Source organism: Scylla paramamosain, chromosome 44 (genome assembly GCF_035594125.1).
Source record: "Scylla paramamosain isolate STU-SP2022 chromosome 44, ASM3559412v1, whole genome shotgun sequence".
NCBI lineage: Eukaryota > Metazoa > Arthropoda > Malacostraca > Decapoda > Portunidae > Scylla > Scylla paramamosain.
In genome coordinates this window covers 8,283,873-8,311,325 of record NC_087194.1, presented here as the reverse complement: position 1 = coordinate 8,311,325, position 27,453 = coordinate 8,283,873, and the positions used below count along the sequence as shown (strand labels likewise).

Below are 27,453 nucleotides of genomic sequence, written 5' to 3'. Positions count from 1 at the left end.
AAATATAAAATATCACATGTGCTAAAACTTGTATCTTTCTTAAAGAAGAATAATGATGTTCCCTTGATTGTGAAGAAAAGGGTATTTGAGGCGGTACTAATGTCATACTTGTGTACAGAAGCGAGTCGTGGATAGGAGCAGACCTCAGACCAATGATTAAGGTCTACAACTGGTGTTTGAAGAAGTTAGTGGGAGTGAGGAAATCCATACGTAATAACGTCTGTTGTGTAGAATCAGGCTATCCATCTTTGATCAATCTGGTGACATACAAACAACATAAAATTTTCCATGTGATGTGGCGAGAGAGGTCGCCGGCTCGGACATGTCATGACTATTATAATGAACTCCAACACACCCACAGAGAGAAAACTCAAACTCTGTAAACAGTGAGGTAACGAGCTTAAATGATGGAGAACGAAACTCATTCAAGTAGTAGCACAAGGAGAAGGGTGTATAAGGATATCAATATCAACTTAAGTGTTCATGACGTGTACAAGAAGAAACAAGTAATTAATGAATATCACAGAATAGCATTTGTCCAGCTTCGTGTATGTGGACACTCATTAGAATGTAAAACACGGGGGTGGAATACAAGAGGCAGAGGAAGGTTACCGATGAAGATGAGATTGTGTGGCTGCGGTAGTGTACAAACCGAATTACATGTACCACAAGAATGTCCCAGTACACAATACATTAGAGATCAATATCAACTTTAGAGTCAAAAACATGTCCTTAGACTATATTCTCCTAACGTTTTCACATTCTGCTTGTTATGCACGCATTATTATTATTATTATTATTTTTGTTTCAGTTTTGGTACCTTACTTGTGGTGAATCTCATAAGAGGACATAAACATGGCTTTCATGAGTTTCTCTTGCTTTCGTCAGCTCTTTTGGCATACACCACATGTAACTTACCGAAACTCAAAGATGTGTGCAAAAGAAGCAGAATGTGAAATTAAATAACACAGGTGAATTGTGTTTTGGGACGTATTCATATATATATATATATATATATATATATATATATATATATATATATATATATATATATATATATATATATATATATATATATATATATATATTACCCACAAAAAAAAGTGTTCTTTGCGTGTTTCTGAGCATTTATTTACTCTAATGGGATACACCACATGCAAGGTACCAAAACTCAAATATGCGTGCATGACATGCAAAACATGAGAATGAAACAACAGATGGTGAGTCTTATGTCTTATGTCGTGTTTCTGACATTGTGACACAATACACCACATGTTAGGTGCTAAAACGCTTGCAAAATACCCTATTTGGGGAAAGGGAACAATAACAGAATGTGTCTTTTGTGGGCTTCTGCGTATTTTTCACCTCATATGAGATACACCATCAAAACTCATTTATGCGTGCGATGCAAGCAGAATATGAAAAATGAAACACTGGAAGAAAAGTGTTTAAAGACGCGTTTTTAATGTACAGTTACTGGACGCCACGTGCTAGTTACGAAGTTGCTAAAACACATGAAAGGCACTCTATATGTGGAAAAGTAGAGCATTAACCAAAAACGTGTTTTTTTTTTTTTTTTATGGGCATTTGTCACCTCTTATGGGATACACCACGGGTAAGGTACCGAAACTCAAATATGACTACAGAAGATGCAAAATGTGAAATTGAAACAACATTTGGTGCAAAGAGTCTTATGTTGTGTTTCTGAAATTTTGTCACAATGCACGTGTTAGGTACCAAAACACTTAAACACATGCAAAGCACCGTATAATAATGAATAACTGGCTGCGACAAGCGGCCAAGCGCCAGCCACCTTGATATTCAGTTCTATAATTTCCCCTGCAACGTAGAAATAATAGCAATGTGATCGTACCTCCATTGTGGGTGCAGCTAACGTTCATTAATCATAGTAGTGTATACCTCATCAATTGTGCTATTACCATCACTATCTCATTCGGTAAATATCAGATGTTTGAAAAGTCAGCTGTTAATAATGATGTTAATTCCAACGCAAAACATTAGTATGCATTATTCTTATAGAAAAATTATTATTATTATTATTATTATTATTATTATTATTATTATTATTATTATTATTATCATTATTATTATCGTTATTATTTATTTTTATTTATTTATTTATTTATTTATTTATTTTTCATTTATTTATTTTTATTGATTTATTTATTTATTTTTTTTTTATGTAGGAGGGACACCGCTAAAAGGCAACAAAAATCCAATAAAAAAAATAAAAGGCCCATTGAGATGCCGGCTGAAGACAGTCAGTTAGAGGAGAGGAGCTGATGATACGAAAAGCTTTTTATTCCACCCTGTCTAGAAGAGCGGTATGAGTGGAACTCCACCCACCACTTGACATGTTACACACATAAAAGTTTTCATAAATGACAGAAAAAAAAAAAAAAAACACATTAGAAGGGCATGTAAAGTCTCTCCATCAACACGTACTACAATAGCCAGCCCTGTCTTACGGCATTTCTAACTTCATTACAGACTTTTGTCTCAATTTTTTATATTTTTTATAGGAAGTTATGTTTATGAATCACTCCATTATTAAAGTACTTATTAATTATTTATTGCTAAAGAAACTTAATAATATGCCCATTTTACGTTTGATGACTAGAATGGATATTACAGAAATGAAAATAAATCATTAAGGAAAGAAACTTGTAAGATTGTAACTCGCTGTCTCTTACATGCGAGAGAGAGAGAGAGAGAGAGAGGTTACGTAGGTGAAGGTCATGATGGAAGGGAGGGAGAGGAAGACGTGAGTGGGGAAAATGAACGTGACAAATACCTATTTATTGCCTGTAAAATACTATTTATTATTCAGTATATTATAATATTAGAAACTGTCACCCCCTACATTATATTACACACCTCAATAAATTTTATCACATGAAGATATTTTCTCAAAACCATTTTTTTCCACTTTTAGAGTAAATCAACTTTGAATGGGTACAAGAAAACACAAACTCAGCGGTGATGGGCCTTCTTTTCGGGGAAGGACAACACTAATTTTGCGCCCGCTCAGATGTAAATAAGTCACTACCTTGACGTCAAGTCTATACACTAATTGATGTCACCAATCTGTTTTACCGACCCACAGACAAAGGAAATAGTCAAACAACACTTAACACCAACAGCTGCTAAAAAATCGACAACCACATCTAGGAAAAATAGTTAAAACATAAAATAACATGTATATGGTCGATGTATATGTTTTATGTCTGCTACCTATCCTTCATCGTGGGTCACAGCTAAGTTGTTTACAGTGTTTAAACGAGGTTCACGTATGCTAGTTTCTAATTACCGCGGGATTAGTGTTATTAATAGTTTTAGTAAATTGTATGACATGGTGTTGTGTGCTTGACTCAACAGATGGTTCAGTCCCTACCGCGAACAGGCAGGGAGCCAGGCAGGGAGAGGATGTCTCGAGCATATAGTAACGCTGCATTTACTTGGTGATTTGGCGAGAAGAAAGAAATTCAAGCTTTTTGTGACTTTTGTTGATTTCTCGCAAGCGTACGATAAGGTACCACGTGATGTTATGTTCCGAGTTTTAAAGCGTTTAGGATGTGGCGTTACCATGTTGTTAGCCTTAGTAGCTTTGTATAAGATTACCCACTCTGTTGTCGGTTCTACTGTGATATCTGCCACTGTCGGTGTGCGTCAAGGCTCCCCAACATCGTATTTGTTATTCATAATATTTGTTAATGAATTTATTAGATTAATCAAACAAAATTGAAGTGGACGGCTTCCTGGCTTGGCTACATTTACTTGTACTTATGGATGATATGGTACTCTTGGCCACTCATAGAGAAAACATGATTTATAAAATTAAGCTGTTAAATCAATTTTGTGCAACACATGGAATGAAAATAAACGAGAGTAAAACTAAATTTGTTGTTATTAATGGGAATAATGATGATAAGGAAGCCATGCACGTGGATGATATGAGTGTGAGTGCGTGTGATTATTATATTTATTTAGGTAGTCCTTTTACTGCCGATGGATCTACAACATCAGGTATTAAATTACACGCACAGAATAAGTTGTGTCAAGCACTTAAGTTTGTATCATTCATAAGTAAGAATAATGATATACCTTTTTTATGTTAAAAGCAAAGTTTTCCAAGCTGCTTTTATGTCCACTATTTTATAAGGATGTGAATCATGGTTAAATGGTGATATTAAGCCTATTAATAAACTATACATGTGGTGTATAAAACAGTTGTTGGGAGTCTGAAAAACAACATGTAATGATTTGTGTTTATTGGAACTTGGGTACCCTTCGTTACGTTCGCTCATACTGTCTAAGCAGCGCAAATTTTACAGTGGTATGTGGAGGGATAGGAAGATGTTTGATGATCCTCTGTCTCATGCTATTCGAATCACCCTGGACAATAACACGTTAACTTCGAAGTACATTAGGGATCTGATAAGCAATGATATTAATGATATAGTGAACGCAATAGAAGATCTTAAGTCAAAGACAATATCCTCCGAGTCTAATAGAGTAAAAATGTACAACACTATAAATCGTGATTTGGCAGTACATCAGATATATAAGACTAAGTTGAAAACCAATGAAAGTGAACGAATATCATGGACAAGATTTCGAGTCAGTGCTCATTCCCTCCCTATTGAGGAAGGCCGCTGGAACAGACTAGACCGAGGTCGTTTGCCAGTGGAAGAACGCCTGTGTTCCTGTGGCCAGATACAAACTGAACGACATGTAGTGGAAGATTGTGCCAAAACTTTAAATATACGTCAGCGATACCACTTGTCAACCTTAGAAAACTTATTCATAGAGAGGACTGACGTTGCCACAGTCTGTACCATAGTTCATAAAATTCTTACCAGTTTTATTTAAGGTTTTATATTTAGTTAGAAAAAATGAACTTTGTTTTTTATTAGCTTTGTTACTGTGTTTCAGAAGTTATTTTATGTTTTTAGACTCTTAATTTCTTTAAAAATTTATGTAGAGTGCGTTAATGTTTAGTGTTTTAACATGGAGCTTTTTCTTATTAGGTAGGTTTGTGCACACGTTTATGTTAGTTTCTATATTATGTGGACCATTTTATGTTTTAATGTATATTGTGCTGTGTACAAAAAAAATAAAATAAAATAAATAAAATTGTGGTCAATAAAAATATGAATATGAATATACATGAATATAACACCTCGTTCGACATTCATCCTCCGTGACGAAGCCACCCACTGTCCAACGGCGTCTTATAGACTCAAGCCGAGTGGTGTCATTTACTGCCCCCTAGACAGCAGGCCTTGTTAGGACCTGAGGAGGGAGTAAAGTTCACTACACAGCTCAAGTCCTCTGCAGCTGAACTGCATCAGTCCGCAGTAGCATTTAAGACAAAACAGGGTCACTAACAAGAGATATAAGAAACTACTACAAAAGAGTGCCCACGAACTCACAAGAGGATCATTCAACGCTCACTGCAAGAGCTCAGCTTGCACACACAAACGCAGCCGAGGAGTCATTTCCCTGGGTAAAGTGCATGGTATACATATCTACCCTCTATGGCACACTACTATGGAGACTCCTAGTCTACGAGTATATAAGTAGCCAGGGTGTACATCTGGTAATGACTCACTTATCCCCTTAAGGCAAATAATACGACTAACTGTTATCCCGCTCTAATCTCCGGAAAAATATTAAAGTACGTCTCAGTACGTCTACTCCGTCCAAGTGCTGGGTAATGACTATGGAAAGTGCGCCCAAAACACTCCCTCTGCTGCTATGGGGAGGGAGGTATAAGGAAGGGAGTGTTGTGACACACATACATACGGACACCCGGGCACACACTGCTTCTCGCGTTGTCTTTACACGAGTAAAACACGTTATTTCTAAAAATTCTACTAATTATACAATGGGGGCTAGATGAATACTGAATTTTTTATTGTTAAGGGCAATTCTTCTACTAAATACTGGATGAGATTCAAATTAAATGGAAAAGTGGAAATAAGGAAATTTATGGGGGAATGTAAGTGACTGTGCGGATAAATATCTTTGGAGATTCAGGCTGTGTACATACATAACCAGGAGTCTTGCTCCCAACCTCTCTCTCTCTCTCTCTCTCTCTCTCTCTCTCTCTCTCTCTCTCTCTCTCTCTCTCTCTCTCTCTCTCTCTCATGCGTTCTGACTACATTCTTCATCTTATATAGCATCATCTCACTGTACACAGCAACATTCCTATCTTATTTAAAGATAACATCATGATATGTGATGTTCAGGAAATCCACATATGAGTTTCAGGAGATTATTTTACAGTTTTACAGAAATACAATAGGGTTGAAGATGAATATGAACACAACAAAACCGTTCAACAGCTTTAAATCAGACAAACAAATTAGAATCGAAAATGAAGTAATATAATGTTTTAGTAAATTAGAAATATATATACAGTATTCATGTATAAAAAAAAAATTTTCCCATATATATATATATATATATATATATATATATATATATATATATATATATATATATATATATATATATATATATTGCAGGAGGAAGCAGTAGGCGCCTGCCAAAACGATAATTACTCCCATTAAGGTCTAAAGCATTGGATCAGGGAGTGCTGTAAACTTATCATTAAACCCAGCTGTGACCTCACTGAACTCCCTTTGTGTCTCACAACACAAGGGAGCACTCAGAGCCTGACCTCTAAAGACAACTCTCTTCCTCCATACAAAACTACAAGCACCTAATAACATACACACACCCTTCACTGAAAAATGCAAAATTATCATGGCGACTCTTACACCAGCCTCGGAGTCCTCATCTGGGGAGGGGACCACAAATGTCCCCAGGTCGAACTGCTCTTCTAATAACGAGCCTAAGTGTCTTTACACCCTCCTCTCAACTTTTTCTTCATTAACTTCTGCAACATTCGCGGTCTAAGATCTAATTTTGAATCTGTAGAACACCACCTCTCCTCTTCTAGGCCTCATCTTCTTTTCCTCACTGAAATTCAGGTGACTGGGGCAACTGACAGTAGCCCCTTTTCTGTTCCCTCCTACTTTCTCTATCCTCATTTTCAATCCAAAGATGGATGTTGCGTTTATGTGCACAACGACTTAACTGCTTTCGTGCCCACGCTCTTGAATCTTCCGAGTTTTCCACCATCTGGCTTCAACTACAGAGTCATTCTCATACTAAATTTATCTGTGCTATATACCTCCCACCTAACTCCTCTGACTATAACATATTCTTTGACTACTTAACTTCAAAAGTGGAGCACATTCTGACCCCCTTCCCTTTTGCAGAGATCTCCATTCTTGGAGACTTCAATGTTCACCACCAGCTTTGGGTTTCCTCTTCCTTCACTGACCATCCTGGTGGACTAGCCTTCAACTTTGCTATGCTCCACTACCTAGAGCAATTGGTGCAACACCCTACTCGTATTACTGACCGTTTTGGAGATACGCCCAACATTCTTGAACTTTTCCTGACCTCTAATCCATCTGCTTATGCTGTCACCCTGTCTTCTCTGTTGGGCTGCTCTAATTACAATCTCAAATCTGTATCTTTTCCTATCCCTCCAATCCCTCAGGATCCCCCTAAGCGAAGGTGCCTCTGCCGTTTTGCCTCTGCTAGTTGGGGGGGACCTAAGGAGGTATTTTGCTGATTTTCCTTGGAATGACTACTGCTTCCGTGTCAGAGACCCGTCTTTGTGTGCTGAGCACATAACAGAGATGATAATGTCTGGCATCGAGGCATCGACCTAAACCTTCCAAACCTTGGTTTAACACAGCTTGTTCTTGTGCTATACATGATAGAAAGGTGCATCACAAAAAGGTGCTTAAGCCTTCAATCACCAGAATCTCATGCACTTTATATTTCTGCCCGGAACCATGCCAAGTCTGTTCTCCAACTAGCCAAAACTCAAAAAGTGTCAAAATCTTTCAAGATCTAACTCTTCTCGTGACTTCTGGCATCTAACCAAAAATATCTCCAATAATTTTGCTTCTTCTTCTTTCCCTCCTTTACTTCATCAAGATGGCACCACTGCTATCACATCTATCTCTAAAGCTGAAATTTTCGCTAAATCCTTTGATAAAAACTCTACAGACCGTGTACGATTCAGGCAGGGCTTGTTTCTTCCTCCCCTCCATCCTCTGACTACTTCATGTTACCTATTAAAATTCTTCGCAATCATGTTTTCCATGCCCTCGCTGGCCTAAAATCTCGGAAGGCTTACGGATCTGATGGGATGCCTCCTATTTTCCTTTGAAACTGTCTCCGTGCTTACACCTTGCCTAATCAAACTCTTTCAACTCTGTCAACATTTACCTATCCTTCTTCCTGGAAGTTTGCCTATATTCAGCCGTTCTAATCCCTCAAACTACCGTCCTATTGCTTTAATTTCCTGCCTATCTGAAGTTTTTTTTTATCTATCCTCAACATGAAGATTCTTAAACATCTATCACTTCACAAACTTTCTATCTGATCGCCAGTATGGGTTCCGTCAAGGCCGCTTTACTGCTGATCTTCTGGCTTTCCTAACTGAGTCTTGGTCATCCTCTTTGAGAGATTCTGGTGAAACTTTTGCTGTAGTCTTGGATATATCAAAAGCTTTTGATAGAGTCTGGCACAAGGCTTTGATTTCCAAACTACCCTCCTGCGGCTTTTATCCTCTCTGTAATTTCATCTCAAGTTTCCTTTCTGACCGTTCTATTTCTGCTGTGGTAAACAGTCACTGTTTTTCTTTTAAATGTATTAACAGTGGTGTCCCTCAGGATTCTGTTCTGTCATCCACTCTCTTCTTATTATTCATCAATGACCTTCTAAACCAAACTTCTTGTTCTATCCACTCCTTCGCTGTTAATACCACCCTGCACTTTTCCACGTCTTTTCATAGACGTACAACACTTCAGGAAGTAAATATTTCACGCAGCGAAGCCACAGAATGCCTGACTTTTGATCTTTCTAAAATTTTTGATTAGGGCAGAGCAAACGTGGTATTGTTCAATGCCTCAAAAACTCAATTTCTCCATCTATCAACTCGACACAACCTTCCAGACAACTATCCCCTCTTCTTCAGTGACACTCAACTGTCCCTCTCTTCTACACTGAACATCCTCGGTCTGCCCTTTACTTATAATCTGAACTGGAAACACATCTCATCTCTAGCTAAAACAGCTTCTACGAAGTTAGGCATTCTGAGACGTCTCCGCCAGTTTTTCTCACTCCCCAGCTGCTAACTCTGTACAAGGACCTCATCCGTCCATGTATGGAGTATGCTTCACATGTCTGGGGGTTCCACTCATACTGCTCTTCTAGGCAGGGTGGAATCGAAAGCTTTTCGTCTCATCAATTCCTCGCCTCTAACTGACTGTCTTCAGCCTTTCTCTCATCGCCGCAATGTTGCATCTCTAGCTGTCTTCTACCGCTATTTTTACGCTAACTGTTCTTCTGGTCTTGCTAACTGCATGCCTCCCCTCCTCCCACGGCCTCGCTGCACAAGACTTTCTTCTTTCTCTCACCCCTATTCTGTCCACCTCTCTATTGCAAGAGTTAACCAGTATTCCCAGTCATTCATCCATTTCTCTGGTAAACTCTGGAACTCCCTGCCTACTTCTATATTTCCACCTTCCTATAACTTGAATTTCTTTAAGAGGGAGGTTTCAAGACATTTATCATTCAATTTTTGACTACCGCTTTAGACCCTTTTATGGGACTGGCATCTCAGTGTTTTTTTTTGGGGGGGGGATTTTTTGTTGCCCTTGGCCAGTGTCCCTCCTACATAAAAAAAAAAAAAAAAAAGACGAGTCTATGTACGTTAATAGTGCGGCGGAGGGGAGGTGACAGGAGGGTGTCAGGCTAATGTCGTTCAGTCAAGGCTGATAAATTTTCGCTCCTCTAACTCCGTGTATTGAAAAGGGGTGCATAGTGGTGTCGTTCTCCTTGACCTTCCTTGGTCTAGGCAGTGTGATGCGGAGGCTGGCAAAAAGGTGGTGGTGGTGGTGGTGGTGGTGATAGGCAACTAACTGGCTCATTGGTGGTATGTTTTACTTCTGGCGTTGTTGTTGTTGTCACACACACACACACACACACACACACACACACACACTTTCTCTCTCTCTCTCTCTCTCTCTCTCTCTCTCTCTCTCTCTCTCTCTCTCTCTCTCTCTGTTAGTAATAATATGTCAAAATGCGTTTTGTTGTTAATATTGGTGTTAATATTAGTATTTTATTCTCTTTTATGTATATATAAAAATATCCACAAAATAATTATTCTTCCATCTTTAAAACGTTTCACTACATCCTGCTCCTCCTCCTGTTCCTCCTGCTCCTCCTCCAGTGTTCTCTATCCCTCGTTTGCATTCCTCGAAGAACCTTTCCTACTTTTTTTGTTCTTCTCCCCAGTAGCACTACCACCACCACCACCACTATTACCACCACCAACACCACCACTGACGCATCACCGCACTGTCGTCTCAAACTTTCCTGTTTTTCTCTCCCTCTCCTGACTCACACACACACACACACACACACACACACACACACACACACACACACACACACACACACACACTCAAGAAATAAATAAATGAGAGGGATTAGAACGATTATGATGATGGGGGAGAGGGAATAAAGGAGAAGAAAGGGAATTTATACATGGGGGAGCGAAGGGAGACACAAATAACTAAGTAAGTAGATAAATAAATAAATAAATAGAATGGATGAAAATGATTATGATGATGATGAGATGACAGAACATTTAGAAGGAAGGGAATTCAGAAATGGGAGAGTAAATGGAGAAGTAAACAGGAGGAGGGGAGGGAGAAGTAAAGGGATGGAGGAGAAAAAGGAAAGGAAGAAGAGGGAACTGGACAATGAGGATGAGGGATAAAATAAAGAGAAAATATAGAGAAAGAGGAGGAGACAGGGAATGGAGATAATCAGATAGAAAAGGAAATGAAAAAAAGGGAAGTAAAAAAAAAAAAAACGGGAGGTAGAATTTTGAGTAGCTATGTATAAAGGGAAAGTATTAGAGGCGAAGGACGAGAAGACAGAAGGGAGATGAGGAGACGAGACGTGAGAGGAGAGACAGAAATCCGGAGCGTTGCTGGGGAGCGGGGGAGTGGAAGGTGTGAGGGAGGAGAGAATGTGTGTTGTGGCGTTGTATAAGAGGTCGTGTTTGTCTTGAAGTAAAATGGTTATGGTTGAATTTTTTTGGCTCTGTTAGTGGGACATCAGGTTTTTGTGTCTATTTTTCCTACTAGAGACCAACACTACTGCCACCGTCACCACCACCACCACCACTACTATTGACAGCAACATCAATAACAACACACTCGTCACTAGAACTTAATGACCTAAACCTCAAGAAAGTTATACCATTGCCACATTTACTTTGTTTACAGTAAAAAAAAAATATTAATGCGAACAAATAACAAATAAACTGTAGTATGAAAAGACATTAGAAAGTCAATAATGTAGAAATAATCATTCTAAGAACAAAATAAATGACACGTAGACAAAACAATAATGGAGGTACAAAACTTTCAAACGAATAAACAAATCAAAGAACACGTGTAATACAAAGATATCCAACAACAACAACAACAGCAACGACAACAACACCCACCACCACTCCACCAATTACTCCTTCATCACCTTCACCACCCAACCCCAGCACACCAGACCTGACTTAACTCTTCTCTCCTCCCCAACAGGTCGTCGCCGTGAATGTTCTCTCTTGAAGATGGTCTGGGCCACCTTGCCTACCTCAAGCAACTCAAGCCCACCTGACCCACATGTATCTTTGACGGTGCGCGCGGGAGAGAGTGAGAGGTGGGAGAGGCAAAGAGTGAAGAAAATTGGAGGGAGGAGTTAGCGTGTATCGAGGCATGACCTGGGAACGACTTAAGAACGACCTTCTCCTCTCAGTCACTTGAGGATTGTCAGCTGGTGGAGAGATAAGACATGACCTTTCGCCTGTTGTGAAAGGTCTCTTCCTCCTCCTCCTCATTCTTCTCGTCCTACTCCGTCTCATTCTCCTAATCTTGCTCCTCGTCCTTATCGTTATCATTGATTCAATCTCCTTTTTCTTCTCCTCCTCTTCCTCCTCCTCCTTCGTCTTCCTGAGGGTCCAGCACGGTGGAGGATGGTACTGGTGCTGGTGATGATAGTGGTGGTGTTGGTGACTCTCTGTTGGCAGCTATACCAAGGAAGGGTGAAAATAATGACACCCACGTCTTCAAAGAAAATAAAACAGTTTGCCAATGAGTTACAAAAAGGAGGAAAACCGAAAAAAAACTGACTTATCCTAGGGAACAGTTACTAAAAGGATGAACTTGAGGGGATAAAAAGAGATAAACGGTGATTTCTCCAGGGAAAGATTTCGCTGATGGAAACATGACACAAGCTCTGAAGTGCATGTCAGAGCAACGCCCGGACTCTGTGAGGCGGAAAGCTTGGGTGTGACGCACGAGGACTGATATGCATCCATGAGTGAGCCAGGCGGGGCGAGGCAGCGGCTGACGACTGACTGCTGACCACGCACACCCACCCTCACCCCACACACCCACATCCACATTCCACACACGCCGAGTTATCGCATCAATGCAGACTAGGATTAAAGTATTGTTAACCACGTATCTATACACCAGGACAGATCCTACTCACAGGTAGACGCCCTTGTATGCTTCCTAAACTGTGTTCACTCCGAGTCGGGTTTCTGACTCAGTATATATGCCTTGTGTGCCTTTTTATTATAGCGTGTCCATGTCTCATTTGCCGCGGAGATCTGTGGCTTGTGGCTGGTCCCTGGTGGGTAGGACTCGTCTGAGAGCCTCGAGGGTGTGCAGGAAGCTTGGCTGCTGTAGTTTGGAGTCCTGCGCGGCGCCCCGGCTCATAGTACAAACGACAGGAGGAACACACTAACTCCGTGAGAGGTAGCGGCTCGTGTGTCGCTCGATGGTCCTTCGCCACTCACCTCTCCTCGGCCCTGACTCAACCTCACGTCTCGCAAGCCGTCACAGCGGTGTCCTGCAGCTGGGGACACGAGGACGCTGCCGCCCATTCCTCTGGCAGCAGTACCCGAGAGACCGTCATTGATCCGACAGTATGAGGCGTGGCGATCAAAAATTCAAGCTGCATTCATCCTGGAGCCGCTGTGTATCAGGACGTCCTGGAGAAGTGGGACGAAGACCACTGAGGACAGACGCGCCCTTACACCTTATGACTTGATTAGATGCCAGGATACACACACTAGAGGTTAGCCATCCTCACTCACTCACGTTTCTGTACACATACGTGTAGGTATATATTTTTTTTTGTACTGGATGTTCCCTTTTTTTTTTTTTAGTTTAACAAATATTAAAATCTATAAAAAGATTGTCCATTGTGTGTGTGTGTGTGTGTGTGTGTGTGTGTGTGTGTGATGTGCTTATGACCGTCTCCCCACCCATCCACCTACTTGTCTTGAAACAATAGGAACAATAGCAATAATAGTAACAATAAGAAGAAGAAGAACAACAACAACAACAACAACAAATGGTAACAATATCAACAACAACAACAACAAATGCCAACAACAACAACAACAACAGCAACTACAACAACAACCACACCACCCATCTATCACCTCTTCCCAACATTCAACTCTCCATCCACCAGATCTCCATTCTCTTCTATCTTTTCCTCCACTCTCTCCTCTTCTCCCCATCCTTCACTCCCACCTCTCCTCCCCCATCACTGCATCTCTCCCTGCCTCTGTCACTCTCCCCTCTTCCTCCTCCCCTACACTCTGCCCGTAGCGATGAGACCACGGGCTTAAAAAAAAAAAAGGATAAAAAAAGAAAAAAGAAGAAATAACAATCATAAAAATCTATCTTGCAATATTCAGGTGGTGTGTATCTGTTTCTGTGTACGTGTGTGTGTGTGTGTGTAAGTAAGTAAGTAAGTAAGTAAAGGTTTATTGCCCATTTGCATAAATACATTTGAGAAAGACATGTTTACAAAAGAAGAAAGATGGCAGAGACTGTCAAGCCGAAGCTTCCCGACAGTCACATATATGTACATAATTATGAATATTGTTTATACCAACACCAATTGGCAATATTTTAGGTAAACTATCTAAAGAATTATTTAAGTAACTAGACTAGTAATAATAGCAATAATAATTACAAGATTAAAGCTAAGGAAATTACAATAAATGTACTGCAAATGCAAATATTGATAATAATAATAATAATAATAATAATAATAATAATAATAATAATAATAAAATAATAGTAATAATAGTAATAATAATAATAATAATAATAATAGTAATAATAATAATAATAATAATAACAATAACAATAATAATAATAATAATAATAATAATAATTATTATTATTATTATTATTATAATAATAATAATAATAATAATAATAATAATAATAATAAAATTAAAAGGAAATTAGACTAAACATATCATGAAGGGAAATAAACACTACATATTGCAATACCACATTAGAAAATACATCTATAAAAATTTGCTATACATGGGACAGGCAAAGAATAAGGGAAATTTCAGATAGAAATGTTTGTTTTGTATTCAAAATGTTAAATTTAAAATCATGTATTTTGGCAGTTATACAAGTATGTCTTCAAAGATCTTTTAAAAGTTGGCAAGTTATCATTATGAAGAAGCATTTTTATTTCCAAAGGTAATGAATTCCATATTTGTGGACCGGAGCATAATACACTATATTTAAAGAGAGTCGTTCTGAATTGCGGACACATAAGATTGACATTATTACCCCGAATATTGTATGATGTCTGTACTAATTTAAAAGGTTGAGCTCCAGAATATTGTGTAAAATACTTATAAATACTTAACAGTAGGAAATGTTTATGAATATTTGAAAACTTCAGAAAATTTTGTTCATTATAAATGTTGCGTGTTGTTTCAAACTTATTCATATGGAAAATACATCTAAATATTTTATTTTGAGCAATAGTTATTTTTTTAATAAAAGACTGCCAGGTACACGCCCAGACTGCTACGCAATAGGTGAGGTGGGGATAACAGAGAGTGTAATAAATACTAGTGAGTGATTCAGTGGTGAGACAATTACGAACTCTAAACAAAATACCACACATCCTTGATAATTTATTTGTAACAAAAGATATCTGTTTACTCCAATTAATATTTTCATCTATATAGACGCCTAAAAATTTAGTGTATTCTACTCTATTCAATGTGTTTTCTGCAATAGTAACAGGGGGAAACTCATGATGTACAGAGCGATTTTGAAACATTATGTAACTTGTTTTTGCAATATTTAAGCTCAGACTATTTATTTTAGTCCAATGATAAATTTTTCTTAATTCTGTAACCAAATCTGTGTGAAGATTGTTAATATTTAAGTTGTTTAATAGTAAATTTGTATTATCAGCATATATAGTGTATTTGAATTTAGAGCTAACATTGACAATATCATTTATATAAATAAGGAAAAGAGTTGGTCCTAATATAGAACCTTGTGGTACACCCTTGTTAATTACTCTGAAGGAAGAATGTGTGAAATTGCAATATACAGATTGTAGCCTATTGCTCAAGTAATTTTCAATTAGTTTTAAAGGAATGCCTCTAACGCCATAAAAGTTTGGTTAACAAAATCTTGTGATTCAAAGTATCGAATGCTTTAGATAGGTCTAAGAATATTCCTATTAAAAATTGTTTTTGTTCTAGGAAGTGATACACATTAGAGGTGAAATGAAAAATAGCCGTTTCTGTAGAACGACGTGTCCTAAACCCATGTTGAGAGTCTGTAAGTAGATTATTATCTTCAAGATACTTAATAAGGCGTGCATTAATAACTTTTTCAAATACTTTACTGAAGGCAGGTAGTATAGAGATTGGTCTGTAATTTTTTATGCCTGATCTATTACCTGATTTGAGCAAAGGTATAACTTTGGCTTTTTTTAGTGCCTCAGGGAAGATGCCTGTTTTTAATGTTAAGTTCACTATGTGGGTCAGTGGAAGGATAATGTCACTTACTGACCGTTTCATAACAACTGGGGAAATTTCATCATATCCACAGGAGGATGTTTTGAATGCCTTAATATATTGTTCAATTTCTAAATTTGTGGCTGGATATAAAAACATTGAAAAATTTGGAGAACATTGTATGTAAATTATCTAGAAAATCATTACCAGTAGTTACTGTTATTTGCCCTCCTGCTTGTAGAAAGTGTTCGTTAAATTTATTTGGAATGTTAGAACAAGCTGGTTTGAGTTCTATAACGCTATTTGTACCGTCTGCCGACCTACCAAGTATGTTGTTTATTGATTGCCAGTGGGACTTAGGATTGCCTTGATTAGCTACCAATTGCTCTTGGTAGTACTTTTTCTTAGCTTCCTTTAAGAGCGATGTCAGTCTATTTCTATAAGTTCTGTATTGCTCTCGAAAGGTTAATGGCCACTTATATGCTAGCTTTTCAAGACGATGCTTTTCTTTGATACTCTTCTTTAATGCTGGGGTAACATGGGGACTGCGATTACTCTTGCTATTAATCTTAATTCTCTTCTTGGGGAAACAGTTATCATAGGTTGTTTGGAATTTGGTAAAAAATAAGTTATAGGATTTGTCAGGACAGGTAGAATTAATAACATCAGACCAATCTATTTGAGAGAGTGTAGTACTGAATTTATCCAAAGCTTCTTCAGTAAACGTTCTTTTTGTTATATAAACAGGAGGAGATGGAATGTTGTTACATTTAAATAAGGAAACAACAGGAAAGTGATCAGTTATATCTGTTTTGATGACAAAATTACCTACTTTGTTTTCTATAAAAGTGGACCAAATGTGATCTATAATGGTGGCGGAGGTGGCAGCAACTCGTGTCGGTAACGTTGTAAGTGGAGTCAGGGAGTAACTATACATTAAATTACTAAATTCTTGTATCTTGTTGTCATTATGTAGTAGTAAATTTAAATTGAAATCTCCAAAAATAAATATTTCATTATAGTTTGTATTCTTTGTGATAGTCAGAATTTCATTGAGAGCATTAATAAAGCTATTAAAATCACCCTGAGGAGGTCTATATATACATATGAACAAAAACATTTTACTATTATATTTTACTTCCACTCCCAAACTTTCAACATATGTTTCCATCCGATTGTATTCATTAATCTTACAACTTGTGTACTTATTGGAGATATGAAGTGCCACACCACCACCATATGTGTTCCTGTCGTTTGAGAACATTGTATATGCTGGCAAAGTGTACAGTGCTGAAATATCAGGGTCAAGCCTAGTTTCGGTGAAGCCAAGTACATCGTATGTTATGTTTTCAGTCAAAACAGTTTCTTTAAAGTACTGAAAGTTGGTGGACATTGATCTAATGTTAAGCAGAAATACGTTAAAATCACTATTTGTACTTAAGGAAGAAAAATTTTCAAGATAAACATATTTAGAATCAGGAAAGGAAATATTTCTGGACCTAATATAAAATTGGTTTACATCAAGATCATTATTATAACTGCTATCCTGCACACTGAAGGGATCAAAGCTTTCACTGACGTCTTGTCCTAACATATCGCGTAAACCAACAGCATTCAACAATTCTTCATCAGAAACACTGTTAAAAGGAAACAAAAAAATACCTGACATTGGAAGAAGTTATATGAAAAAATAAATTAATCAAATGTATCAGATATGTTAATAACAGATTGTAAAATACAAAACTAGGGTTCTACTTATTTTTGTTGCTTCGTAGATCTCTCTTGCTCTCTTTCTGCTTGACTGAAACAGCAGCAGCAACATCAGCAGCAGCAGTAGCAGCAGGCGACCCACCAGACTGTAGGGCAGGGAATAGCAAACGAGTGTCGTCCCTGCCAGTCCATGCTCCAGCAGTGTTCGTGTTAATAGCAGTCCTCAAATTTCCTCTCGCGCCGCTCGCCAAATCACCACCAACAACACCTCCCTCACCGCCCGCCAGTCTGTCGTCCGTAGCATCCTCCGTCCTTCGTTGACCTTGTCGTCTTGCACCGTCCTCACTCTGTTTCTCCCGTATAATAAGCTTTGTGTGACGGAAAAACGCTATCTTTCCGTCAGCCTTGGCTTGCTTATACATAGGCAACTGAGCATTTCTCACCGCTAATGACGCTGAGGACAGATCTTCATTTAAAAATATGTTGGTACCCTTCAGGTGTGTGTGTGCGTGTGTGTGTGTGTGTGTGTGTGTGTTACTATTGTTAATTCGCGGCAAGGAATCACACAACCAACACTTCCACTGATGGTTGGAGAGATGCATATTAACTTTTGTTACTATCGAGAGAGAGAGAGAGAGAGAGAGAGAGAGAGAGAGAGAGAGAGAGAGAGAGAGAGAGAGAGAGAGAGAGTTGAAGTAGGATGGTAGTAGATACTGTACTTAAGGATGCCAAATATTTGTATACTTTTGTACGTATGACGGATTCCGTGAAAAAAGAAAAATATTTGTAACTTTACTGTTTACTTAATTATTCATGAAAACACAATTTGTCCTGTGTGTGTGTGTGTGTGTGTGTGTGTGTGTGTGTGTGTGTGTGTGTGTGTGTGTGTGTGTGTGTGTGTGTGTGTGTGTGTGTGCGTGTGTGAGTATGAGAGAGAGAGAGAGAGAGAGAGAGAGAGAGAGAGAGAGAGAGAGAGAGAGAGAGAGAGAGAGAGAGAGAGAGAGAGAGAGAAACGATTAACACCACACCAAGTACGTTTAATGACTCACTGTTAATGATTCCATTTTGCTTCAGTCTTTCATTTCTTTTCTTTGGTTAAACTGAACTATAAAATAAAAAAAAAACACTACAAAACGGTACCAAGTAAGAAAGTACGTAATAAAATAAAAAGATAAATAACTTAAGTTCGAGTACATGAAAATGAAAAACAAATGAAACAGTAAGTACAATGGCTAAATAAATAGATGAATAAATAAAAAGAAAATAAACGAAATTAAAGGAAAAATACACTGACATTAAAACAACATCAACAACAACGAAATGAAGGCGACGACGATGAAGGAAACGTAATTAATACGAAGATGAAGGAGGAGGAAGATGAAAAAGAGAGGAGAAATACAGGTAAACAAAGAATAACTATACACTGGTTACTACTACAACCACAACTACGACTATCTTTCATGTTATTCACCCGTCACATATCCTTCCAAATTCCTGATAAATTTTCCTCACACTGGGGGATGAGGGGTGAGAGTTTCCTATTCACGCCACTTCATTCCCCAAATGCACCACTCAAAGGACCATATTCTGACTCTTCCTCATTGCATCTCGACTATATTTTTAAAAGGATCTAGCTAGTTGAAATTAAGAATACCGTTCAACTCGGCTTCTTGTCAACTCGGCCCATTGTCAAATCGGTCTATTGTCAACTCAGGCCATGACAAAGTCGGAGAATTGCATACCAACTCGGTCCATTGCGTATTTAACAAAAAAGAATAGAAATTACAATACAAATTTAATCTATTCTCCTCAAGTGCACAATGTATATTTAGAAGATACCAAGCAAAAGTTAACCATGGTGCCATGTGGGGCGCCAGTAATAATGAATGGTCCGAGATGGCAATGGGCCGAGTTGGACGCATAGCGAAGTTATACGGGTTTTGAAGGGTATCTTTACAGTTCCAGTGACAGGTTATATTTCTAAATTACTAACTGGACAAAAACTCTTACAAACACCGCTAATCATCTCTGCAGCTTTAAAAATAGTTGTGGCGAAGTTACAGGGATATATAGGGATGTTTTTACGGTTCCAGTCACAAATTTACAAGATTTCTGTATTTTCAACTGGATAAATAATCTCTTGAGAGCCCCGCTAATCATCTTTGTGGCCTTTAGAAATAGTCTTGGAAGGATAAAGCGTTTCACAATATGGATCATTAGAGCCATTAAACAGACAGATGTAACAGGACAGTAATAGTAATAGGATGTGCAGATTACCCATGATCCCTTCATTAACAATAGAGGAATGATTGGATCTGTACACCTACCAACTATTCTCCATCATGGTGCCTCCTGACGCCGTTACCTCTCAAGGGTTTTCCTGGTTTGTTCGCACATTCACCACGCTCCTTTCCCGTTTCCTATTCACATTCTCTAATTCAAACTGTCCTTCAGACACATACGGTACACAATGTATATACACAAGCCCGTTTTTGTTTTTTTGTTTCTTTGCACATCTACTCGTACTTCAAACCACGGTCCTCCCAGCCACACACACCCACGTCCACTCACATCCTAATCGTTACGTTTTTTCTAGGTACATTCACAGATATTCACAGATAGAAAGAGGACCAGTATTATAATGCAAACACAGCAGATGTTCGTATTCCAGCTAGTCCCCACTTAGTCACCACTGGACCTCCTCCTGCTCTTTCCATGGGCACACACACACACACACACACACACAAGCCCGCTACTGACCGCTTACTGCTTGACAATGGCGGACTGGGAAAATAAATAGTACGTTCTTATCATTTTTTTTATTTCAATGTATCTTTATAATGCAAATAAACAAATAAGTTGATTTCTTTGTGTGTTTTGAGAGATTTGATAATGTTGTTGTTTACATAATACGTGAACCCAATTGGAGTCTTTACAGCACTGAAGTAAAGGCGTTCGTACTTGTAAGCTAAAGAAATAACAACAATACAAACAATAATACAAACTACTAGGATGAATCCTGAATTGAAAGCAACACTAGCAAGTGGATTATCTATTATCAAACAAAAAAAAAAAAGGGGGGGGATAAGTACTTTCCACAGTCTCCCTCAGAAATTGGTCTGTGGTGGGCGGGCAGGCGATGGGACGAAAGAAGTCACGGGCCAAGGAAACGGACGAGGGTAAGCAGGCTGGCCAACCCCTACAGTCACTTCCATTACGGCGCTTAGTAACAAGGAGGCCGTTAACAAGTGCGTGTCTACATGTGTGTTTGGGTGTGTCGAGTACCCGGCGGGGAGTGTACAGTGAACTTCCCTTTATCCTCGTCAGGAGCAGCGGCGGCCATTAGCAGTCATCCTGAAGATGAGGGAAAGTAAATGCTAGCATGAATCAGGTTAAATAGATCTTGTTATTAACCACATGTGTTCTTGAAGAGCCTAGAGGAGATGTTTGGTAAATGTCTTGGTGAACAGTTAGTGGTGTCTAGGACGTTCTGCTTATGGTGTTACTGGTGAGTGGAATGGGATGAAGGAAGAAGGAAGAGAGCAAGTAGCGCTGGTTATCAACATCCATTGTTAATTAGTGCATTGTTAGGTTGTTGGATAATTGAGGATGATGCATGGAATGTGGCATCAAGTTGATTTTGATGTGAGTTACAAGTTCGGAGTGAATATTGAGTGTTTTAATGCTTGGTTCATTAGGTATAAGGACAAGATGAAAGGGCTCTAACGGACTCGCCGTTTTCTGAAAGTGTGGCACCACTCGTTTGCTCGTTGACTTCTTAACCCTTCGTCATCCTTCCTCCTCTTCCTCTTCTCCCTCGTCTTCTTCTTCGTCCTTGTCTTACACTGAGGCGGTTGCAATTTGATGTTTTGTCTTGAATTCTTCTTCACTGTTATGCAATTTACAAGCTTTGACTGGCATGTTATTACTGTACGTTATAGGTCAATAGTGTTTAGTGGTCTATATCACAGTGAGAATTAGATCACCCGAAGAAAAAAATAATAAATGAATGCGAAAGATAAGTATAGGAAGTTAATTAAAGGAGGGAGAAAAAAAAATAGTATGTATAAGTGTAGACGTGGTAAAAAAAAAAAAAAAAAAAAAAAAATATGACGTAAGAGCGAGTCTGGGGGAGAGGAAAGGAAGGGACATAGGTGAACTGATAAAACAAGAGTAATCTAAACTTAATCGGATGAATGTACGTAGTTAGAAGCAAACTTAATAATATTATTAGTTTAATAATGTAAAGTCTGAATCACTTCTATGCAGTTAGATTGCGTGATTATACTATGGAAGAGAAAAATGAATGGAGAGAGAGAGAGAGAGAGAGAGAGAGAGAGAGAGAGAGAGAGAGAGAGAGAGAGAGAGAGAGAGAGAGAGAGAGAGAGAGAGAGAGCGAGAGAGAGAGAGAGAGAGAGAGAGAGAGAGAGAGAGAGAGAGAGAGAGAGAGAGAGAGAGAGAGAGAGAGAGAGAGAGAGAGAGAGAGAGAGAGAGAGAGAGAGAGAGAGAGAGAGAGAGAGAGAGAGAGAGAGAGAGAGAGAGAGAGAGAGAGAGAGAGAGAGACCTAATTTATAACCTCAGTTAGTCCTAATTTACGTATGTTATTCAGTACTTATAACGTTCCTTGATAAACAAGATAAACAAGAATACATGAATGAATCTCCCAGCGGTGTCTTCCTCTTTCGTCATCTCGCTGACAACACTCTCCTTCTCCCCGCTCCCCTTCCTTGTTCTCTCTCTCTCTCTCTCTCTCTCTCTCTCTCTCTCTCTCTCTCTCTCTCTCCTAGTCTTCCATTTCCCCCCCTCTTCCTCGTCTTCCTGGTCCTCCTTGTCTCCCTGTTCTTCCTCATCTTCCTCGTCTTTCTCCTCTTCATTTTCTTCCTCGTCTTCTTCTTCCTCCTCCTCTACTTCCTGTTCTTCGTCTTCCTTTTCTTCCTCCTCTCCCTCTTCTCCCTCTTCCCCCACTTCCTCCACTTCCTCATCTCCTTCCTCCTCCTTTTCCTCTTCCTGCTCCTTAAGAATTTTGTTTACGCTCCCTGACACATTCCAGACATTAATACCATCACAGCGGGTCGGGAGTTAACGTACCTGCCCACGCTGTTACGTTAATTGGCTTGACTCTCAGGTAAAGCAAGGGTAGAGATGCTTGGTTGAGTGCTCGTGGTGAAATGTTGGCGAGTTGATTGCGGACCAGGACGGACCGTGTGTGTGGAGGGTGGGGGGTAGGGGTGTGCTGGTGCTTTTCCAGCACCAGCACACCCTACCCCCATTGAAAGTACTCTAGCAGAACTGACCATCTGCTTCTCGCTTCTCTCTGGTTGTGGGAGCCTTGCTTTGGGAGATACGATAGTTTGTGTTTGTGTAATCCAAAATTTTTGCCATGTTAAGTGCTTCAGTGTGTGTGCGTGCGTGTGTGTGTGTGTGTGTGTGTGTGTGTGTGTGTGTGTGTGTGTGTGTGTGTGTGTGTGTGTCGTCACAGATTATTGGCTGCTACCCATGTTCAAGTTTCGTTTCTTAGCTGTTGTTTGTTTATTGCCCCACCCTCCCCCCAAAAAGAAAGAAAAGGCTGCTTTATTATCAAACTGAAGTACACACAAACATCACAGGACTTGAGTACGTGTACTGCATGCACATAATTACAAACTTTCCTTCTTTGTTCCTGATAACCGAATAAGAATGAACGAGCTGCTTTGTCTCCTGAGAATGGATGAGTTCTGTTGGATCTGTCTGGAGTGGACACGCCCCTTCCTTTCAGTGAACGCGTATCAGTTGACGTTCAGATGGCGTATCCTCTGCTACGAGTATGAGACCTTTGCGAGTGAAACGCGCGGTCACACGTGGTCACGAAGTGAAGCCCGCTACAAGGCTTTGATCAGTACTGAAGGAGTGCCAAGGAGAGCGCAGGAAGGAAGCAATGAAGGTGTAGGATCCTATGCGGGCATCGCCTAGGATACTCCTGATGATTTTCTGTCTTGTGGATGTCGCTGTGGTTCGCGCCGCCCGTACCTTCCCAGCTCTTGCGCCACATGTTCGTGTTGCGCGTCAGCGAGCGGGTGTGGGCCATGTGCAAAACATCTTGTGCAGTGATTCTCAAACTGCGCCCCGACGCAGAAGTGAGCCGCGGCTGTTCCCCAAGTGCGTCGCAGGTATACATTACACATAACTGTAGAGTTGGTCCGCCGTCGAAGTCTAAAATATATCATTAATAAAAGTTGAAAACCTCTAATCTAGTGGGTGCGGGGAGGATGAGACCGTAAGTACTGCGGACAGGGGATAAGTGAAGCACCTGCCCAGCCATGTGTGTGTGATACTCGACAAAATAATATATATATATATATATATATATATATATATATATATATATATATATATATATATATATATATATATATATATATATATATATATATAAAACAGTCAATGCCTGTATATTTTGCCTTTATTCATTTATTCATTTATTTATTTAGTAATTTATTATAGTTTTTACTTGATAAACACTCAGTATACGTCTAAGACATACCTACTAACTCACATACAGCTTTCAACATCACTTGCATCACACGCAGAGCCACTGTTTGTGTGAAAAGCATGCATGGCGTCACCCTGGGGCGCCTGAAGCGAGTATGTGCCAATGCTGCACAAGTTGTAGGGTACAGGGATAGCCAGGTGGGCAGGCAGGCACTGGGAAGTAGGTGCTCGGGGCGACGCAATACATGGAACCTTCGGCCAATCGGTTTTGGCAACAGTGCGGCTGACGTCACGTAATGTAGGTGGGAATATTAAAGGAAAGGGGGCTTGTTTGTAGGAACTATTGCCTTGATTTCCGTTTCACTTCATTTGCTTCCCTTCTCATTAATTCAGTGACGAGCTGTGACGGCGGGGTGATATAAGCCTCCGTCACTCAGTGCTGTGGGTTTTCCCTTGAGTGGTTATAGGAACGAGAACAAACAACAACATTATCGTCCATAGTATTCTCTCTCTCTCTCTCTCTCTCTCTCTCTCTCTCTCTCTCTCTCTCTCTCTCTCTCTCTCTCTCTCGGTCTTGTATATAATTACTGAACATCGCCTTTGTGTTATTCAGAATCACCGTCAGACCTTTGCATTTTCTGGACTTTCCTACCTAACTAAGATATCTAATCAGGAGTAGTTAGTTAAAGATTTACCCATCAGGGGAATGTCATCTGAAAACTTAAGATTATTTGGGTATTCTTCATTCATCTTACTTCCTGTTTTTTTTTTTTTTTTGTGTGTGTTTTTTCAAGGTTATTCTGTTTTTTTTTTTTTCAAGGTTATTAAATGGCATATAACTGTTGATGATGTTCAGCCTCGGGTGTTCTCTTTTTCCCTTCTTCAGTAGTGTTTTTCTTAGTTAATTGTTTCCTCCTCCCGCTACGTGCAGAAACTTCCTTTAATAACTTGGTGAATAGTTCAGGAGAGAGACGTCGCCTTGTGTCATGCTTATTTGTTAATTCTTTATAGAGATTTCTTTCAGTATCTTCACGTTCTTTTTTTTCCATATTTCCCCTTCCCGACCTTTGCATTGAAGTTCCTAGAGTCAACAGGATCCGCTCTCTCTCTCTCTCTCTCTCTCTCTCACCTTTCCCTGCCATCGCTCGCTATGAAGCTTTCTTTTCCTCACTCTCATTACTTTTCTCTAACGACAGATGGCGTTCCACCCTCCCTCCTTCCTTCCTTCCCTCTTGAGAATCAACTTACATCAATGAAAACAGTTCGGTGCTGCGAATTCTACTCGTAGACAAAACTCCGACGCCCAACGTGGGGCTCGAACCCTACGATCCCGAGATTAAGAGTCTCGTGCTCTACCAAATGAGCTACCCGAACTTACTCTATAAAGATGTGAGTGTGTGTGTACATATTGCCACATAAAAGAGGCGACATGGGTTTTTTGGTCTGGCCCACAGGAAGTGTGAAAAATAGCTTCCTTTTCTTAAGTTCTTTCAGCTTTTAATATTCTTATGTTCTTGCAGTTTACCTTATTTTCTTGCGTAGTCTAGTGGAAGATGTCAAGATTTTCAGGGGCGTTTCCATGATTCATTAATAGGAGAGAGAAAAAAAGTAGCTAAGATGAAAACCATTATATCAATCATGTAGCGTCATTTAACACTGGGTAACAATGTTGGTTTTTAGCTTAGTGTAGCATAATATACAGTTCAGTGCACCAAAGTATACTTTAGTGAAGCAAGATGTTTCTCAATGTATCATAATATAGTTAATATAGTTAAACGCGCCATAATATAGTTTAGTGTAGCATAATAATGTTTTTGTGCACTATAATGTAGTTTAGCTTACCATAATAGACAGACGTTTTCTCTAGTATATCGAAGCGTAACTTTTAAAGGTAAACTATGACAATACGAAGTTTCAGTAGACCCATGTAGGAATTAAATCCACAGCGCTGGTGTCAGTAATGTCAAGAGTGTTGAGGGGAGATGCGCCACACGTGTACCTAAAGGTGTTATTTGGGAAGCAGCAGATGTCTGTCTATTTTATCGTGTGTTTGTTGTTGTGGTGAGAGGAAGTGAATGTTTATTTATTTATTTATATTTATATATTTATTTATTTACAGGAAAAAAATAAAATGAAATAAGCCCCGAGCGGTGATCTAACCTGCAGCGCTACGTCCATCGTGCTGTGGACGCCACCCAGAGTGGTGACAGCAACACAAACATTAGAAAATATTAGCTGCAAAAAAGCCTGTAAACTTATACATATGGCAGTCCCTGTGTGAGGAGGAAGTGAAAGACGCTTTGCTCTGAGTTTTGTGGCGCGTCAAGGCGGCCGGTGTGAAAGTTGCGTGTCACAGGTGTATTGTGTTGAACAACACCTGTTCTTAACAGTGACACGTGACCTGTGCTGTCAAGGGGGTGTAGCTCAGTGGCATAGCATTCGACTGCAGATCGAGAGGCCCCCGGTTCAAACCCGGGCGCCCCCTGCGATCACAGCTTTTGGCATTTTGAATCAACAAACCTTCTCGTGAAGCTGGCGCTTCTGTGACGTGACAAGAGTGCTGGAATAAGATGCTTCACCTTAGGCTCTTCTCTTGTCCATGTGCAGAACTACATTCATTGCTGCCTGGCGAGCAGCGACCCAGCGAGGCTCTGTGGTGAGCAGAACCCCAGATCCCTCCTGCCCGAAGTTCTCGCCCTGCCTCTGCTTGAACAGTCTGTGTGGAAGTGAAGAGATGACAGGAACAGCTGAGACGGTGCTGCCTGTGGGAGTTTTCTTCCTGATTCTTCAGGGGACCAAAACGGCTGATCAGAGTGTAATGTTTGTGACGTGCTGCTCCTATTGTGTGGATATGGTGATGACTTGTGAGATGTGGGGTTAGCTGGGTGATGACTTCTTATGGAATGCGAGGGGATGAGGTTTGCTGGGTGATGACCTGTAATGGAGATCAAGCCAGTTCTTTGAGAGATCTCGTCCTCAAGATATAGGGATTTGTAGTGGATCACACACCGACAGTGGCAGCAGCACCAGCAAGGAGGAGGCTGCTGCAAGTCAGGGGTGGAGACTGTGCTGCTGGAAAAGAAGTTGTACTAATAGTAGTAGTAGTAGTAATAATAGTAGTAATAATACTAGTAATAATAGTAGTAATAATAGTAGTGATAATAAGTAGTAGTAATAATAGCAATAATGATGATAATGATGATAGAGAGAAGCCATAATTTAGTGTCAGGAGACAGGAATGAGCAGTGAGAATCTGAACCTGTAAAGTCCAGAGGTTG

General features: G+C 39.6%; 2 protein-coding genes and 1 non-coding gene across 4 annotated transcripts in view; all 3 read left to right on the top strand.

Annotated features, from left to right (window-relative positions):
* LOC135094069 (uncharacterized) overlaps window positions 1–13,393 on the top strand; it is a 29,565-nt gene extending 16,172 nt beyond the window's left edge. Inside the window, exon 2 of the mRNA XM_063993832.1 lies at window positions 11,730–13,393. The gene's annotated coding sequence lies outside the window, so the exon portion shown is untranslated. The remainder of the gene's footprint in view (window positions 1–11,729) is intronic.
* Window positions 13,394–20,862: 7,469 nt separating this feature from the next.
* The window catches only part of LOC135094046 (ankyrin-1-like), a 131,247-nt gene continuing 124,656 nt past the window's right edge, over window positions 20,863–27,453 (top strand). Inside the window, exon 1 of one of the 2 annotated variants that reach the window (XM_063993788.1) lies at window positions 20,863–21,077. Coding sequence is in view for 1 of the 2 variants with exons in the window: in XM_063993785.1 (XP_063849855.1) it covers window positions 23,734–23,853 (120 nt within the window). In the remaining variant the exon portion in view is untranslated. Of the gene's footprint in view, window positions 21,078–23,721; window positions 23,854–27,453 lie in introns of those variants that run through there. The other variant, XM_063993785.1, reaches the window with a different exon arrangement.
* Window positions 26,589–26,660, top strand: Trnac-gca (transfer RNA cysteine (anticodon GCA)). The gene has a single exon. It is a non-coding gene; the product is annotated as a tRNA-Cys (tRNA).